The following is a 15,487-nucleotide window of genomic DNA, read 5'->3' as shown; positions in this document are numbered from 1 at the left end:
ATACAGACTCCAGAAGACCTGGTGTGGCACGGCCTTCTCTAAGTGCACACTGATCAGGAATCAAAGGTGCTTGGGGCTACTAGAAAGCATTAAAAGAAGTAGAGGGCCCAAAATGGAGGAGGGTCTGGTGGTAGTCTGTTCTGTGCTCATTAGACAGCCACCTGGGTCAAGGCCACCACATAAGGTTTTCCTGGCTGTGCACTGCACAATCCGAGGGGGTGCCCTCCTACAGACTACAGTGTGGATGGTGCCCTCTCACGTTGTGCAATGCACAACCTGTGCAACTGTATGCAGGCAGCCGAGCCTGAGGTATTAAGTTCAGTGCCGAGGAAGCTGACCAGATGGGCCTGGGACCCACATGAAGGGATATGGAGAAGAGAAGATTCACGGGTAACATGATGACTGTCTTTGATTATCTGAAGGGCTACATTAGGGTAGAGGGAGCAGAAGAGTCCTTTGTGTTTCTTAAGGGCAGAACTGGATTGGATGGGGAGAGGTCCTGGGGAGAACTTTCAGTTCACTGGTAGGAGCTATATTGCATGGTGGAGGGGCCCAGTGATACTTCACTTGCTTTTTATTGGATACACCCAAGCCGAGGGTGCACAATGATGGCTAAGCCAAGGATGGCAGTGATGCCATTGAGGGGATTCAAGTGTTAGAGTCAGAAAGCTAGGCCTGAAGTTCCCTGATTGGATGTGCATCAGATTGATCTAGGGAGATTGTTAAAAATACTATTTCTCAGGACCTTCCCCAGATTTCCAGGGGCATGTCTATGAGTCTAGAGTTTTAAGAAATCCCCCAGGTAGATTCTCACATTGCTGCCTGGCTCTGGACCACAGATCAGCATTTGGGAACTTAGTGTCATTCAAGGGCTCATAAACCTTGCGCTCTATGGTTGTGAAGTCCCAGAGATTGGAACCTTCCCCATGGGAAGAAGTCCCCAGCCAGCTGATCTTGAGCCACCAGGAATGGGAATGGAGTGTCAAGGGAAGACATGCCATCAATCCCTGAGCATGCTCCAGAGTCACAGGGCTTCTCTCCACAGGACTGGATCGACCTTGTTGTTGCCGTCTGTCCCCCCAAGGAATATGATGACGAGCTGTAAGTGTATGCGGTCCCTGGCCCTCTGCTTTCTCTTTCTCCTCCTCCAGAATCTTGGCTATCTTCTCCTAGTCTGCCCCCAGCCTTCCTCTAGCCTGAAGGATTGGTCCAAGCACACAGCTTCTAGGAGTAATCGATCCTAAAAACTCCCAGATTAGAGAAAGCCTAGAACGAAGTCACTGTCCCCAAGCATTGTCAGTGCTGCCGCCACGACTGTCTTGTCCAAATTCTTCTTGACATATGGAAAACTGAGGCCCAGAGCTGGTCAAGATCTCAGACCAAGTGAATGATGAAGCTGGGACAGCCTCAGCATTTCTGATTCCCCACTCAGCACTTCATCCCCTTCACCATCATCAGCTAGTTTCCACATTTCTGTGTCCTTTACTACCTGGTAGTTCTTCCTGGATGCGTAACTGCATTTCCTCATGCTGAGGACCACAGGACCACAGGCTTTGGCCCCATCCTGCAGGATCTTCAGGGAGCCTTAGGCCAGTCTCCATCTTGCTCTATGATTCTCTGTATGTCTGTCTCTCGATGTATATGTCCCTTCTCTCTTACCCTGTCCTTTTCTTGCTTCCTCTGTTCCTGACCTGAATCTGTGCTCTCCTCTCTTTTACTGTGTATCCATTTCCCCTCGCTGTCTGTCTGTCTCTCTGCCTCTTTGGTGTCTGACGTCCATCCTCATCACCTTCCTCCCCCCACCCCTGCACCCCGCCCACCCATACACTTATTCCTCATCTCACTGCTTGCCTGTCTTGGTTGTGCCTGTTTGCTTCCTCCGCCCTGCACCGGCTGAGTTCTGGGTACGTCTTGGAGAAATCAAGGTCCTGTAACAATTAATTCTGGACCCAGAGCCTAGGCAGGACCCAAGATGGTTGCTAAGTGAAGAGAGAGGTCTGTGGAGCTCTGCCTGAAAATAACCAAGCCACATTTTGTGTTTCCTGCTCTGCTCTGCGTATGTAGCTCTTCTCTTACCTCCTCTGCAGCCGAAAGCCCCCAGCCGGTCCGAAAGTTCCTTGAAGACCGTGCTCCCATGCATAGACACAGGTTCCTCCTGCAGCTGGAGCCTGGCAGCCCCCCACGGTGAATAGGCAGGCGGGCTACAGGGCCCTGTCTGTCCATGCTGCATGCAGGGGCCATCTGCTGCCGGTGCTGGCAGGTTCTTTGGACTGGCATCTGGAGGGCTGTACAAGGCTCCATCCCTGAAGTGCCATCCAGACCTGCTGGGGGCCACCCTGGAATTTTGTCCACCTCAAAGACCCTCCCACTCAGGGGGAGCCAAGCAGAGCCCAGTTTGTAGCACACTCGGGACCTGGGTATCCCGCTCACCAGAGCCCTTGAGAACAGCCACGGGTGCTATGCAGCACCCATGCAAGTAGGATGGGGCAGTGAGCACAATTCTCTACTGCGCACAGACAGTGCCTGATGGGCTGGGTGAGCCCAGAGGAAGTGCAGCCTGGGTATCCCCCCAGAGGTGTCCTCAGCGAAATGTGCCTCCCTTCCCTGGGAACACCACCCTCTGGGAGCCCCTGCTCTACCAGGCCCCATGCTTGGGCAGAGCCAGGGCAATTAGGAGGCAATTAAGGCTGGTCCAAAGAACCAGGGTTGGCCTATCTGAGCTGTTCATGTCCTGTTGTGACTTGTCATGGCCTGAGCCCTGCTTGGACCAAACTGTCCCCTGTGCCTTCTCTCTCCCTTGGCTCCAGCTCCCTTGACAGTGTCCTCTGTGGAACACTGTGGAGCCCAGTTTGGGGATGGGCTTCCCACTCTGTGACAGAGCTGTGCTCATGGACAGAGCTGGCAGGTGGCCATGAAACTGGTGTTTGGTGTGGCCTAAGGCCCGCAGCTGGCAGCATATGGGGCAGACTGAGGCCTGGACTTGTTGACTTTTCTGTTACAAGTTTCTCAAAACACGAGGACCTCACGCTCCCAAGACAGTGGGCCCGCTCTGCCCTGCCTTCTGGGATGGCCTCAGTGGCCCTATGTTTTCTGCCACTTGTCATGTGCTCTTTGTAAGGGACCCCACACTGCCTTCTGGTCCCCTCCTGTCTCATCCCACATATCCCTTCTGACCTCTCCCTGGCCTCGTGTGCTGTGGCCATAGCGTCTGTGGAGCTGTGTGGGGCCTGCCGTGTGCTGCCTGTTGTCAGGCCCTGCCCTGGGCTGCGTGTGCACCCACAAGGCCTGCATCCGCCTGGTCTGCTTCTTCTTCCCCACAGGACCTTCTTCTGAAGTCCAGAAGGAGAAACCAAATTCACCCCTTGAAGCCAGCGAGCTCTGGACTCACCCTCCTGAACACAAAGCCTGGAACCAGCCTTGAGAGATGCCAGCCTGCAGGCACCCTGGAAACCTGCAGCCAGCACCCAGGGATTTCAGACTCCCACTGGCCCTAAAGTAGGGCTCCGTAAGGAACCCTGCAGGCCACTCTGATGCCCACCATGGAGGGAGGAAGAAGCTGTTCTGAAGAGGGCCCCTGGGATCCAGACTCTCATTTCTTGCTTCCAGCCCTGTGAATTTGGTTTCTCCCAGCCCTGGGAGACTACCCCCTTGAATTTGAACAGGCCCTGACTCCTGGGTTTCTTTCCCCTCCCTCTCCTCTTACTTCTGCTAATTGCTGCCACAAATCTTCCTCCGAACTCATTAACAAAATAAACTGTTTTATTTTCCAGCTTCCAGAAGTGAGTGTGGATTGGGGCAGCAGATTCAAAACTCTCAAGTTGAAAAAAAAAAGTACAAAAACAAACAAAACGTAAGGTCTTGGCCCTTATTCAAGAGTAGGAGACAGGACCCAGCTCTGGAATCTGGGTCTGACATAAGGACATGATCAAATGGCCAGTGGCTGGCTTTGAGGAAGGGGGGCTGGAGCAGCAGGAGATGGGCTGGGCTGGGCTGGGCTGGGCTTTATGTCTCCTCAGAGAAAGATGGCGGGAAATGAAGCCACAAGATAGGGACTTTGCTCAGTTCCAGAAAGCATAGTTGTAGGCAGGAGTCCCAGAGGATTACCTTTAAGTATGGGATGCCCCAGGTTCACTCAGGGACAGCATGACCACAGCTGCTTCTCCTGAAGTCACTAGGACAGGATGCTAGGGAGGGAGGCAGGGGCAGGGGGCCTATTCTGTCCATGAAATTCCATCCAGTGGAAAATCATGGAAGGAGGCAAGGGCTTGAGGCAGGAGGGTATAACTCCACGGGGTTGGCAGGGGGTAAGTCGAGGCCCCCCTGGTTACAGGGCCCAGGGATGCTCTCAGGCTAGCTCCAGGGAAGAGAGAGGTCACCAGGGTACTCCACGACCAGGAGACATGGTGTCCCCAGGTCTCCTGAGAATTGGAAATGGAAGGTGGTTCTGATTCAAGGTGTTTCGGAGCAGCAGCTTTCTCCATTGAGGCCTCCTGTCTCTGCCGCCACTTCCCCTATGTCCTCAGAGCTCAGCTTGAGCTTGGCCATCATCATCTTCCACCTTTTAGCTGTAGCTCCACCAAGCCACATCGGCCCCCCCTCCCCCACCCTAATCTCCATTTCCCAATTCCAGATTCCCCAGGCAGAATCTTATTGGGCCGGCTTACCTGAGTGGGTGACCCTGGGGCCAGGGACCAATCCTAGTTCCAATCAGCTGAGGTTGGGCAGGGAGTGGGTCGTGACCCACCCAGCATGACTGCTGAGGCAGCAGGGACTATGTGTAGTGAGTCATGTTCAATGGAAGGGGCAGAGAGAAAAAGAGAGAGAAAGAAACTGCTGGCCTTTTTGATCTTAGTGGAGACAAGGCCACAATGACCTCCTAATAGCTGGTTTCCAGAGACAGCAATCACACTGAGGAATTCTCCGTTTTTTCTTATCTGGCCTCTAACCTGGCTCTGGAGACAATTCCAAGATGAAGGTAAAAGGAGGGAGTTCATCTCTGCTAACATCTACTGCATGCTGGGCCTGGGCCCGACCCTAGTCTCTGCCATCTCAAACTGCAATGACTGGAATTGATCCACAGCCCCCCCTGAGGAGCCTAGAGATAACAGCCAACACTTAGATGGCATTGACTGTATGTCACGTACTGTTCTAAGCACTAAGTTCATCTGCTCCCCTTAACTCTATGAGGTAGATAACTGTTGTCACCAACTCCATTTTATTAAGAGAAGACTGAGGGACAAAGAGGTTAAGTGACTTTTGTTAGGTCACATGGGAGGAGGTAGTGGAGTTGGCATTCCAAACCCCGGCGCTCTTGCTCAAGGGACCGTACCTTTCTCCACTGTATGTTGTATGGGGCCGGGCAACCCTCACTGGAACATATCAAGTTCTAGATTGTTGGCAGAACAATTCTCCCCACACGTGAAGAACAAATCACGTTTTGTTGTTCAGTGATGATTACTTCCTCTTGTGACCTGCAAATACTGCTGTAGAAACCTTTAGCTTGTTGATGCCTGGGATCTCAAATTCATCTCCCGCTATTCTTAGTTACTGGCACCTTAGAGTGAATGAGTTTATCAGCGTTTATCAGGACTTGATGAGTGACACAATAAAGAGGGCTTTGAGCCCTTGGTGAGAGAAGCAGGGTAGGAAGGTATGCCACTGCGCAGGGTGGGAAGAGACAACGAAGGGAGGCCGGGGACTTGGGTGATCCAAGCCCTAAGCCATAGGTTTGTTTAGAGCAGGGAGGGTGTGTGGGCTACAACGAGCTTCAGCTTCCTTTTTTTACAAGGCCTGACTCCATCTTCATTATCATCAAGCAAATCAATTCTCATGCATTGGAAAGTGGTTCCATGTTAAACCCAAAGTACTCAGCTCTCCCCAGCAGACAGTGGCATTAACCAGGTAAGAAGTGGGAAGGTCCAGAGGAAGTGTATCGAGGTGGGGCCCTAAAGCAGCTCCCGACCTTCTGTGGGGGCCATGAGGAACTCCGGTGAAGCTAGAGTCCACCAAGGGGACTGGGCCAGACATGAGATTCCGCGTCAGTGTCCAGACAAACCCATCCAGGCCCAGGACCGTGCACGGCCTACATTGCTACTTCTGTCCTGGGGCTCTGGCCAGGCAGCCACTAATCACTGATCAAAGGTGGCCCACAAGGGGAACCCCATTTGCCACCTTTGAATCTAACCCGCATCATTAGGTATTTGGGAAAATTGAGGCCAAGGAGGGGATGACTTATCCAGGGTCCGCCTAAGTTGGTGGCACAGCTGCCATTTCTACTACACTGCCCGGTGGGAAAAATAACTAAAAAGGCTGGGAATTCAAGGATGCCTTTTGACTCTGAACTTTTAGCATTTTATCCATCTCATTGAAGTTGCTTCCCACAGCCAGTCCCTGGGGATACTAAGCCGGCTTTGAGCCTCTCACCTCTGCATCTGGAAGTCAGAGTAAAAGGGTCAAGTTTACAGCCTCTATGCTTCCAGCACACCCCTTTAGGGCCTGTGCGGGGCTGGGAAGCTGGTTTTCACCCATACCAGCCTAATTCCCCAGGCTGAGATGTGGATAAGAATCTGTTTCCAGGGTTGAAAGCCCTTTTCTCCTCCTGTCCCTTCTATGACTCTTCCCAGCTCCCTGGGGCCCGGGCTGGCCATGCCTCTGTGAGAACGGGAGGGAGCAGGAATGACCCCCTGGGAAAGTCAGGTGGGGCTGGCAAAGGCAGAGGGCAGAGGGCCAGAGAGCCTGCCATAACTGTCCTCATGGGACCTAGGATTTGCAGCCTACGGACCTACCCACAGGCCTCGGTCGAAATAAGATTGCTACTAACTTTTAGGTGTTTACTATGTGTCAAGCACTAAGGGTATAGTGATGTTTAATCATTGTAAGACATTACTAAGAGGTAGACAGACCGTGATGTTCTCTTCACGGAGGATACTGAGGCAGCAATACTTAAGTTAATGTCTGAGGTTGAATAGACAGTAAGTGGCAGAGCCAGGATGCAGACTAGGCTCCAGAAGTCCGTATCATTAACCATCATGCTATACTACCTGATGAGAAAGAAACCACACACAGAATGTGGTTTGGGGAGGATTAGGGAAAACTCCAGTCAGAAAATAATTCCTCTATGCTTCTATCTTCTCTCTGCTTCGTGGTGTCCTTCACACTGCAGAATGAACCCACCAAAACCTGGCTCTCCTTCAAACTCTCCACGGCTGTCCATGCTGTCCTCAGGACAAGGTCACACCCCTCTGCCTGGCATTCAAAGTCCTACATTACCTGACAACTTTTCCACTCTGGTCGTTTGCTACTTGCTTCTTTCACTGCACTCTGGTTTCCAGGGCCGGTCACGTTCTATCACTTCTCTGCGTCTCTGCACATGTTCACTCTACCTTGTCCTCCTCGTGCCCAGGTGAACTTCTATGCATCTTCCAAAGCCCAGGTCAATTGTAAAAGGGGAACACTGGGCCTGGCATCGAATAAGAGCTCAGTCAGGGTGAGCTCCTGCTTCCTCCTGAGATGGACCGTTTGGGTTGTGACAGAAATCCAATTCAAGATGATCACATCAGTGAAAAATCTAAGAGTATTTGATGTCATGTCTGGCTGGATCAAGTGTTAAAGCAGTGACATCAGGAATCTGTTGGACCATCTGAAATTGTCTGGGATCTTCAGAGAAACACACACACACGAGACACATGAGAGAGAGATTTTAAGGAATTGGTGCACACAATTGTGGGGCTTGGCAAGTCCAAAATCTGCAGGGTAGGCCAGTAGGCTGGAGACCCAGGGAGGAGTTGATGGTGCAGCTCAAGTCCCAAGGCAGTCTGAAGGCAGAATTCCCTCTTCCTTAGGGGATATCAGTCTTTTTTCTATTAAAGTTTTCAACTGATTAGATGAGGCCCACCCACATTATGGAGGATAATCTTCTTTACACAAAATCTACGAATTTAAGTTTACTTATTTATTTTGAGAGGGGGGAGGGGCACAGCGAGAGGAAAAAAGAGAATTCCAAGCAGGCTCAGAGCTGTCAGCGCAAAGCCTGACGTGGGGCTCGATCTCACGAATTGTGAGATCATGACTTGAGCAGAAGTCCAGAGTTGGGTGTTTGACTGAGCCACCCAAGCACCCCAAAATCTACTAATTTAAATGTTAATTTCATCTAAAAAATTCCCATACAGCAACATCCAGATATATCTGACCAAATGTCTGCGTGCTGTGACCTAGCCAAGTTGACTCATAAAATTACCCATCATACCATTCCTTGTCTCTACCCTCCTCTGGTTTGCTTCATTCTCAGATGAACTCTTCCCATGTGATGTCAAGATGGCCCCCAGCATTCAAAACATATTCTATAGCTGGTACAACCTCAGTGGAAAAAGCACATTTAGCTAATAGTCTCCACTCAATCCTGAGGTCTCATTCTGGTTAGCTTGACTTGGTGGTAAGGCCTTCTTCCCTAATTGGCCAGGCCTGAGTCACATGTCCACCCATGTAGCCCCACCAGCACCCCAGAGTCTGAGTAAAGGGAAAGAAGGGTTCCAAAAGGAAAATTAGATGGCTGTTCCAGAGGATAGGGAAATAGATCTGGGCAGGCACAAAGCGGAGTCCACTAAGGTCTCCCAAATCTCCCTCTCTCTTGCTCTTTTCCTCCTGTTCTTCCCTTATCTTCTCCCTGTGATCTATTCTAGGAGCAACTGTGGTTCAAGAGGCCAGAACCCTCCCATGGTATGTGGAACCCTCATTAACTCCCAGCTGCCGGGCTGGTTCCTCAGCCACCACCTGGGGACAAGAAATGGAGAAATGAAGGGTCTTCTGTGACCACAGAACTCCCAAGGGCTGAAAAACAGGGATTCCAACACTTGCTTCCCAATGTCCTGGGAAGTAAGAACTGTGTTATTTTATTTTATTTTTTATGTTTCTTTATTTTGAGAGAGAGAGAGAGAGAGCACATGTATGGGGGAGGAGCAGAGAGAGAAGAGGGAGAATTCCAAGCTGACTCCACACTATCAGCACAGAACTCTTGATGCAGGACACAATATCATGAACTGTAAAGATCATGACCCAAGCCAAACCGTGAGATCATGACCTGAGCCAAAATTAAGAGTCAGATGCTCAACCGACTGAGCCACCCAGGTGGCCCGAGAACTGTGTTATTTTAGCTTTACCTCCCTTTCTTCAATTATAAAAGAGATATAAATACTACCTGCTACGTACAATTATACAAATCAAAAGAAATATAGATAAGGCGCTTAGAACCAGTTCTTGGATCCCAAATTACATTAATTTTTTTTTAAAAATCTGGCATAGATGCTGCAGAAGAGGAGCTTGGGGTTCATTTTACCCCTCAAGGATGGGGCTTCCCAAAGGTGGGCTCTTTGTTCCTTACTCTGCTTCTGTGCCCCCCCCCCCCAACAACTAGAGCAATTGGGAAGAACTATGGCCCTTCTCGAAATGTTAAGTGAAGAAAGCCCTCCATGCACCTTTCCTTTTTAGGTAAGCAGCACTTACTCCCCCAGCAGGCCACCAGCTGAGTGTGCGTGTGTGTGTGTGTGTGTGTGTGTGTGTGTGTGTGTGCGCGCGCGCGCAGGTTGGGTTTTTTAATATGAATCTTTATTAATTTTATCCTGAGTGTGCACATGAGGTATTCTATAACAGAGACTGATTTCCTATCAATTACTTTATAGTAAATGACAAGTGTGTTGTGCCCCCCTCCCCCTTGGCTCCAGACCTTACCCCAGGGTGATGTGATGAAAATGAGATGCAAAAATCTCTACATGAGTGGTGGGGCATTCCATAGGCAAGGGATGGAAAACAAGGGATTTTCCCCACGTATAGACAGGAGAGAGGTAGCAATCCCGCTGCCCTCCAGAAAAAGGAGGGCAGAAAAACTTCATTTCTTTGAGAAGGGATGGAAAGGATCATGGATTCTCACCCTAGACTTTTATTTATTTTTTTCAATATATGAAATTTATTGTCAAATTGGTTTCCATACAACACCCAGTGCTCATCCCAAAAGGTGCCCTCCTCAATACCCATCACCCACCCTCCCTTCCCTCCCACCCCCCATCAACCCTCAGTTTGTTCTCAGTTTTTAAGGGTCTCTTATGCTTTGGCTCTCTCCCACTCTAACCTCTTTTTTTTTTTTTTTCTTACCCTCCCCCATGGGTTTCTGTTAAGTTTCTCAGGATCCACCTAAGAGTGAAAACATATGGTATCAGTCTTTCTCTGTATGGCTTATTTCACTTAGCATCACACTCTCCAGTTCCATCCACGTTGCTACAAAGGGCCATATTTCGTTCTTTCTCATTGCCACGTAGTACTCCATTGTGTATATAAACCACAATTTCTTTATCCGTTCATCAGTTGATGGACACTTAGGCTCTTTTCCATAATTTGGCTATTGCTGAGAGTGCTGCTATAAACATTGGGATACAAGTGCCCTTATGCATCATCTCACCCTAGACTTTTAGAAGGTACACACCTAGGGAGATAAAGCTCTAACCATCCTGGCACCTTAGGGGCTTACCTTAGGGACCTGGTCCTGGCTGTAACACTTTGGCCCTCTTGGAGAGATAAGAGAAGTTTTATTATCTTTTTTTTTTTAATGTGGTAAAATACACAGAAAATGAGTTTACCGTCTTAGCCATTTTAAGTGCACGGTTGACTTATTCAGCACATTCACATTATTGTGCGACCATCATCACTACCCACTTCCAGAACTCCTTTTCTCCTGCAGACCCAAATCCCTGTGCCCATTAAACGATAACTCCCTGTTCTCTCTTCCCCTCAGCCCTTGGCAATCACAACCCTTTCTGCCTCTGAATTTGACTCTAGGTACTTCACCTAAGTGGAATCATGCAGTATTTGTCTTCTTGTGACTGGCTTATTTCATTTAGCATGATTTTCTCAAGGTGTTCCCACGTTATAGCATGTTTCAGAATGTCCTTTATTCTGAATTTATTTTATAATAAATTATTATATATTTTATATTATTATATAATATTATTATATATATTATATAATATATATATTATATATATTATATAAAATATATTATATAAATAAATTTAATATAATAAATTATATTTATTCAGCCTTTATTCAGGCTGAATCATGCTCCATTGTGTGGATATACCATATTTTGCTTATCCATTCCTCTCTTGATGGATGCTTGAGTTGCTTCCACATTTGGCTGTTGTGAGTAACGTTGCTCCAAACATGGGTGTACAAATATCTCTTTGAGACTATGTTTTCAATTACGTTGGACACACACCCACAAGTGGAACTGCTGGGTACATCTGATTATCCTTTTGGATAAGAGCAATTATTTGGACAAATGGCTACAGATCTAATTCTCATGGTACATAAAGAGCAAAACGCTTCCAGGGAAAGTGAGAACAAAAGTTCCCTGCCTTTATAACTTATACATTTCCGAGTATCAGGAGGGTAGGGCATTTTGCAAGAGCACAGAAATCGAAGAAATTGTATTTCCCCACAGTCCATGTGCTGGTCACAGGTGGGCAGGAAATGGAGGTTCTTGGCAAGCATCACAGGCAAGCGATGTAGGCAGTCACCCGAGAAGTAGAACTTCTCCTCTCTGCCTAGATGCTGCAGAGCTGACCACTCTGGCCACAGACTCTTCATCAGTCAAGGACAATCCTGAGAACAGTAAGTCAGCTCCGACCCTACTATTAGGGTCCCATCACTTATTTGACAGATATCATGGAACAAAATTCTAGCTGATGTGGCCCCAAACCCTCAGCATAGTCCAACAGACACCCCTGCAGCAGCCAGTTCCTAATTCGGTGTCCACAGATGGGTTTAGGGAGAGTTTATGAACACCAGCATTTAAATCTCCTTTTCAAGAAGTGATCTAAAGCTTTTATCGTTTTCAAAAGTATCTGTGACCCAGAAGAGGCTAAATCCACTCTCATAAAAGGGTGCCAATGAAAACAAAAGCAAAAATCTTAATAACAAGGTCTTAGGAACTCCCGAAAGATTGAACAGCGAGCTCCTTTTGTGTAAGCCCTGTATTCACCACAACTAGTAAGGTGCCCAGCAACCTTAATGTGCTCAATAAAGACCCACCAACAAATGAATGTAGAATCTGTCAAAGACAAAGAAATGCACCTTAATGATGTAAGTCAATGAGAAAGTTGAATACAACTTACAGACGTCAATTTTTCACCTGGCTGAGCAAGCACACAGCTGGTTCGTCCATGGGTAAACATTACCACTGATTGATTCTTTCGCTCATTCGTCCACTCATTCATTCATTTAGCAAATATTTATTGAGGTTGAGCACCTGCTCTGTGCCAGAACCAAAGCTACATGAGACAGTCTCAGCTCTCAAGCAGCCCCCAGCACAGTGGGGCAGGCAGAACCACAAATGAATCATCACAGTACTGGGTGGTAAAGGCAGTGACACAGACTGCACAAGGGGCTGGGAGACCCAAGGCAGGGACCTTTTAGTGGTTGAGCTTGGAGGAGGCTCAGGGAAGGCTTCACCAAGGGAGTGACATTTGAGCCCAGTGCTGAAAGCTGAGAAGCAGATAGTCAGTGGGTGAGGGAGCCTGTTTTTAGCCTCCATGGCCAGTGCTGGGCACACACAACAGGTCCTCCCTTACTATGGATTGTCAAATGAAGAGTGCCCATCTATAGGGGAAAAGTCTATGCAGGGAGCTCCTGAGCTAAATTCCAGCACTAGCAACCCAGCCTCCATTATTTTCCATGACTCTTCTCAATATGCCCCCGCCCAGCAAGACTCACTGGTTTACTCACTGCATCTGGGAAGTCTTGTTCCAGCCCTCCCACCTTTACACACTAATATCCCTCCCCAACCAGAGTTACCCTTACTTCTTCACCCACATAGGCTGGACCATCCCTCAAGACCACCTTTTCCCCCAAAGCTTCCAAGAGTCTACCTCTCCAAGATCAGTCACCTTTTTTTTTTTTTTTAAATAAATGTGTTTATCTTGTTTTCCCAACCAGACTGGAGGCCCCTGAAGGCAGGGACAATCTGTTATTATTCTTTATCAGGAGACAATGTAGTAGAGAGCAACGGTTCTCAAATATTACACACATCAGAATCACATGGAAGAGTCACTAAAATAGACTTCTAAACTCTACTTCCGGAGTTTCAGATATAGTCAATTTCTAACAAATTCCCAAGTGATGTGGTCCAGGAACCGCACACTCTGAGAACCACTGGTATGAGAAGCACATGGGTTCCACACCCAACTGAACCCGGATTTCACTCTAGGCTATGCATCTCACTGGCTGTGTGAGTTAAGGCAAGTCTCTTAGCCTCTCTGGGCCTCACTTTCCTAAGGACACGATAATACTTTGCAGGGTTACAAAGGAACCCAGCTGGCACCCAATGGACACCTAATAAATGCCTGTTAATTGATTGGCTAATTGCCTCAGTTACAAATCAAAGCATCCCTTTTTAAAAATGCTTTTTAAAGCCTAAGAGACTCTTAAAAACTGAGAACAAACTGAGGGTTGATGGGGGGTGGGAGGGAGGGGAGGGTGGGTGATAGGTATTGAGGAGGGCACCTTTTGGGATGAGCACTGGGTGTTGAATGGAAACCAGTTTGACAATAAACTTCATATATTGAAAAATAAAAAATAAGGGGGGGGGAAATAAAAATGCTTTTTAAGTTTATTTGTTTATTTTGAGAAGGGGGGAAGGGCAGAGAGGGAGGGAGAGGGAGAATCCCAAGCAAGCCCACACTGTCAAAGCAGAGCCTGAGATGGGGGTCAATCCCATGAACTGTGAGATCATGACGTGAGCCAAGATCAAGAGTCAGATGCCGGGGCGCCTGAGTGGCTCAGTCAGTTAAGCGTTTGACTTTGGCTCGGGTCATGATCTCACGGTTTGTGAGTTAGAACCCCACGTGGGGCTCTATGCTGACAGCTCAGAGCCTGGAGCCTGCTTCAGATTCTATATCTCCCTCTCTCCCTGACTCTCCCCCACTTGTTCTCTCTCTCTCTCTCTCTCTCTCTCTCTCTCTCTCTCTCTCTTTCTCAAAAATAAATAAAATGTAAAAAAAAAGAGTCAGACACCTAACCAACTGAGCCACCCAGGTAGGTGCCCCCAAAGCACCCACTTTTGAGCCAGGTTATTTCTCCCAATTAGGGGAGCAAGCAACACCTCAACACTCTCCTCCCCAACTCTTTTCCATCAGGGCCTGACCAGCCGAAGAATTTGATTTGATTTCTCCACTTCCAGTGGAAAAGGTGATGCTTCTTTCCAAACCACTGGGTTCACTTTTTTTTAAACAAAACTTCTCTAGGCTCTGTCCTTTGCCCAAGCCCCAGATCACCCACATCATTAAATGAGTATCTTCTCAAGGACGCACGGACTATCCAGAAAGCTTAAAATTAAATATATTCACCATTTTAAGTATTTAATACACTCATGTTAGCTAAAAATAGATTTTGACTATGTGGGGCATGAGGGGAGTACTTCAGCAATGTTTCCTTCAAGCATGTAAATGTTAGGTAGTGGCTGTGTGTTTCTGTCTCTCTCATCCCTAACTCTCTCTCCCTCCTTTCCTCCCTCCTGTTCTGGTCTCTGCTTGCCTGAATGGAGAGGTCTTTCATCGCTCAAGCACCAGAGAGAAGGGTCTTCCTCCCTCCTCCCTGACAGAATCATAGCCTTAGGCATGACCCACACTTACCTCCATTTATGTGTAGAGATTCACCCGTGCACAAGGAAGTCAGCCATACACATTAAATATAGGCACATGCTCAGGGCGCCTGGGTGGCTTAGTCGTGGTCCGTGAGTTCGAGCCCCGCGTCGGGCTCTGGGCTGATGGCTCGGAGCCTGGAGCCTGCTTCCGATTCTGTGTCTCCCTCTCTCTCTGCCCCTCCCCCGTTCATGCTCTGTCTCTCTCTGTCTCAAAAATAAATAAAAAACGTTAAAAAAATTAAAAAAAATATATAGGCACATGCTCAAGCAGCCAAGTCTCAATAAGGACTGTGCGCTTGCTCTACAGACGCCACCGCCAGACAAGTCCCCACGCACCACCTTGCACCCCTTTCCAACTGGATAACTTCCAACGCCCTTTTTTGCCTTCCTTGTTTACCCCACCCCCATCCCCAACTCACCCATTTCTAAGCAGGATGCTCCAAGTAGGAACTGGGTTCTGCTACCCAATTTGCTGGGGGTCCTGGGGCAAATGAGTTTTCCTCTCTGCCTTCTCACTTGAGTCATGACAAATATACCACCTGCCTTAAAGTGAGATAACAATCAAGCCAGATAATGCAGTAAAGGGCTTGGCACCTTGTTCCGGCCCATTTAAGTTTTAGGTAGGAAATCAATTACTAAAAAGCAGTAAGCATTGCAGCATTATTTACAATAGCAAAGACATGGAAACAACCTAAGTGTCCATCGATGTATGAATAAAGAAAATGTGGTACACACACACACACACACACGCACAATGGAATATCATTCAGCCATAAAAAGAAGGAAATCCTACCGTTTGTG

At 48.2% G+C, this 15,487-nt stretch overlaps 1 protein-coding gene across 3 annotated transcripts in view; it reads left to right on the top strand.

Annotated features, from left to right (window-relative positions):
- USH1C (USH1 protein network component harmonin) overlaps positions 1–3,769 on the top strand; it is a 47,009-nt gene extending 43,240 nt beyond the window's left edge. For 2 of the 3 annotated variants that reach the window (XM_058688391.1, XM_058688392.1), the window contains 2 exons: positions 1,046–1,101; positions 3,321–3,769. In XM_058688391.1, the coding sequence (XP_058544374.1) occupies positions 1,046–1,101; positions 3,321–3,333 (69 nt within the window). In that variant the 3' untranslated portion in view covers positions 3,334–3,769. The other variant, XM_058688393.1, reaches the window with a different exon arrangement.
- Positions 3,770–15,487: the final 11,718 nt, after the last annotated feature.

Source organism: Neofelis nebulosa, chromosome 10 (assembly GCF_028018385.1).
Source record: "Neofelis nebulosa isolate mNeoNeb1 chromosome 10, mNeoNeb1.pri, whole genome shotgun sequence".
Taxonomy (NCBI): Eukaryota; Metazoa; Chordata; class Mammalia; order Carnivora; family Felidae; genus Neofelis; species Neofelis nebulosa.
The sequence above is the reverse complement of the archived record's forward strand: the minus strand, read 5'-3'. Positions and strand labels throughout refer to the sequence as shown.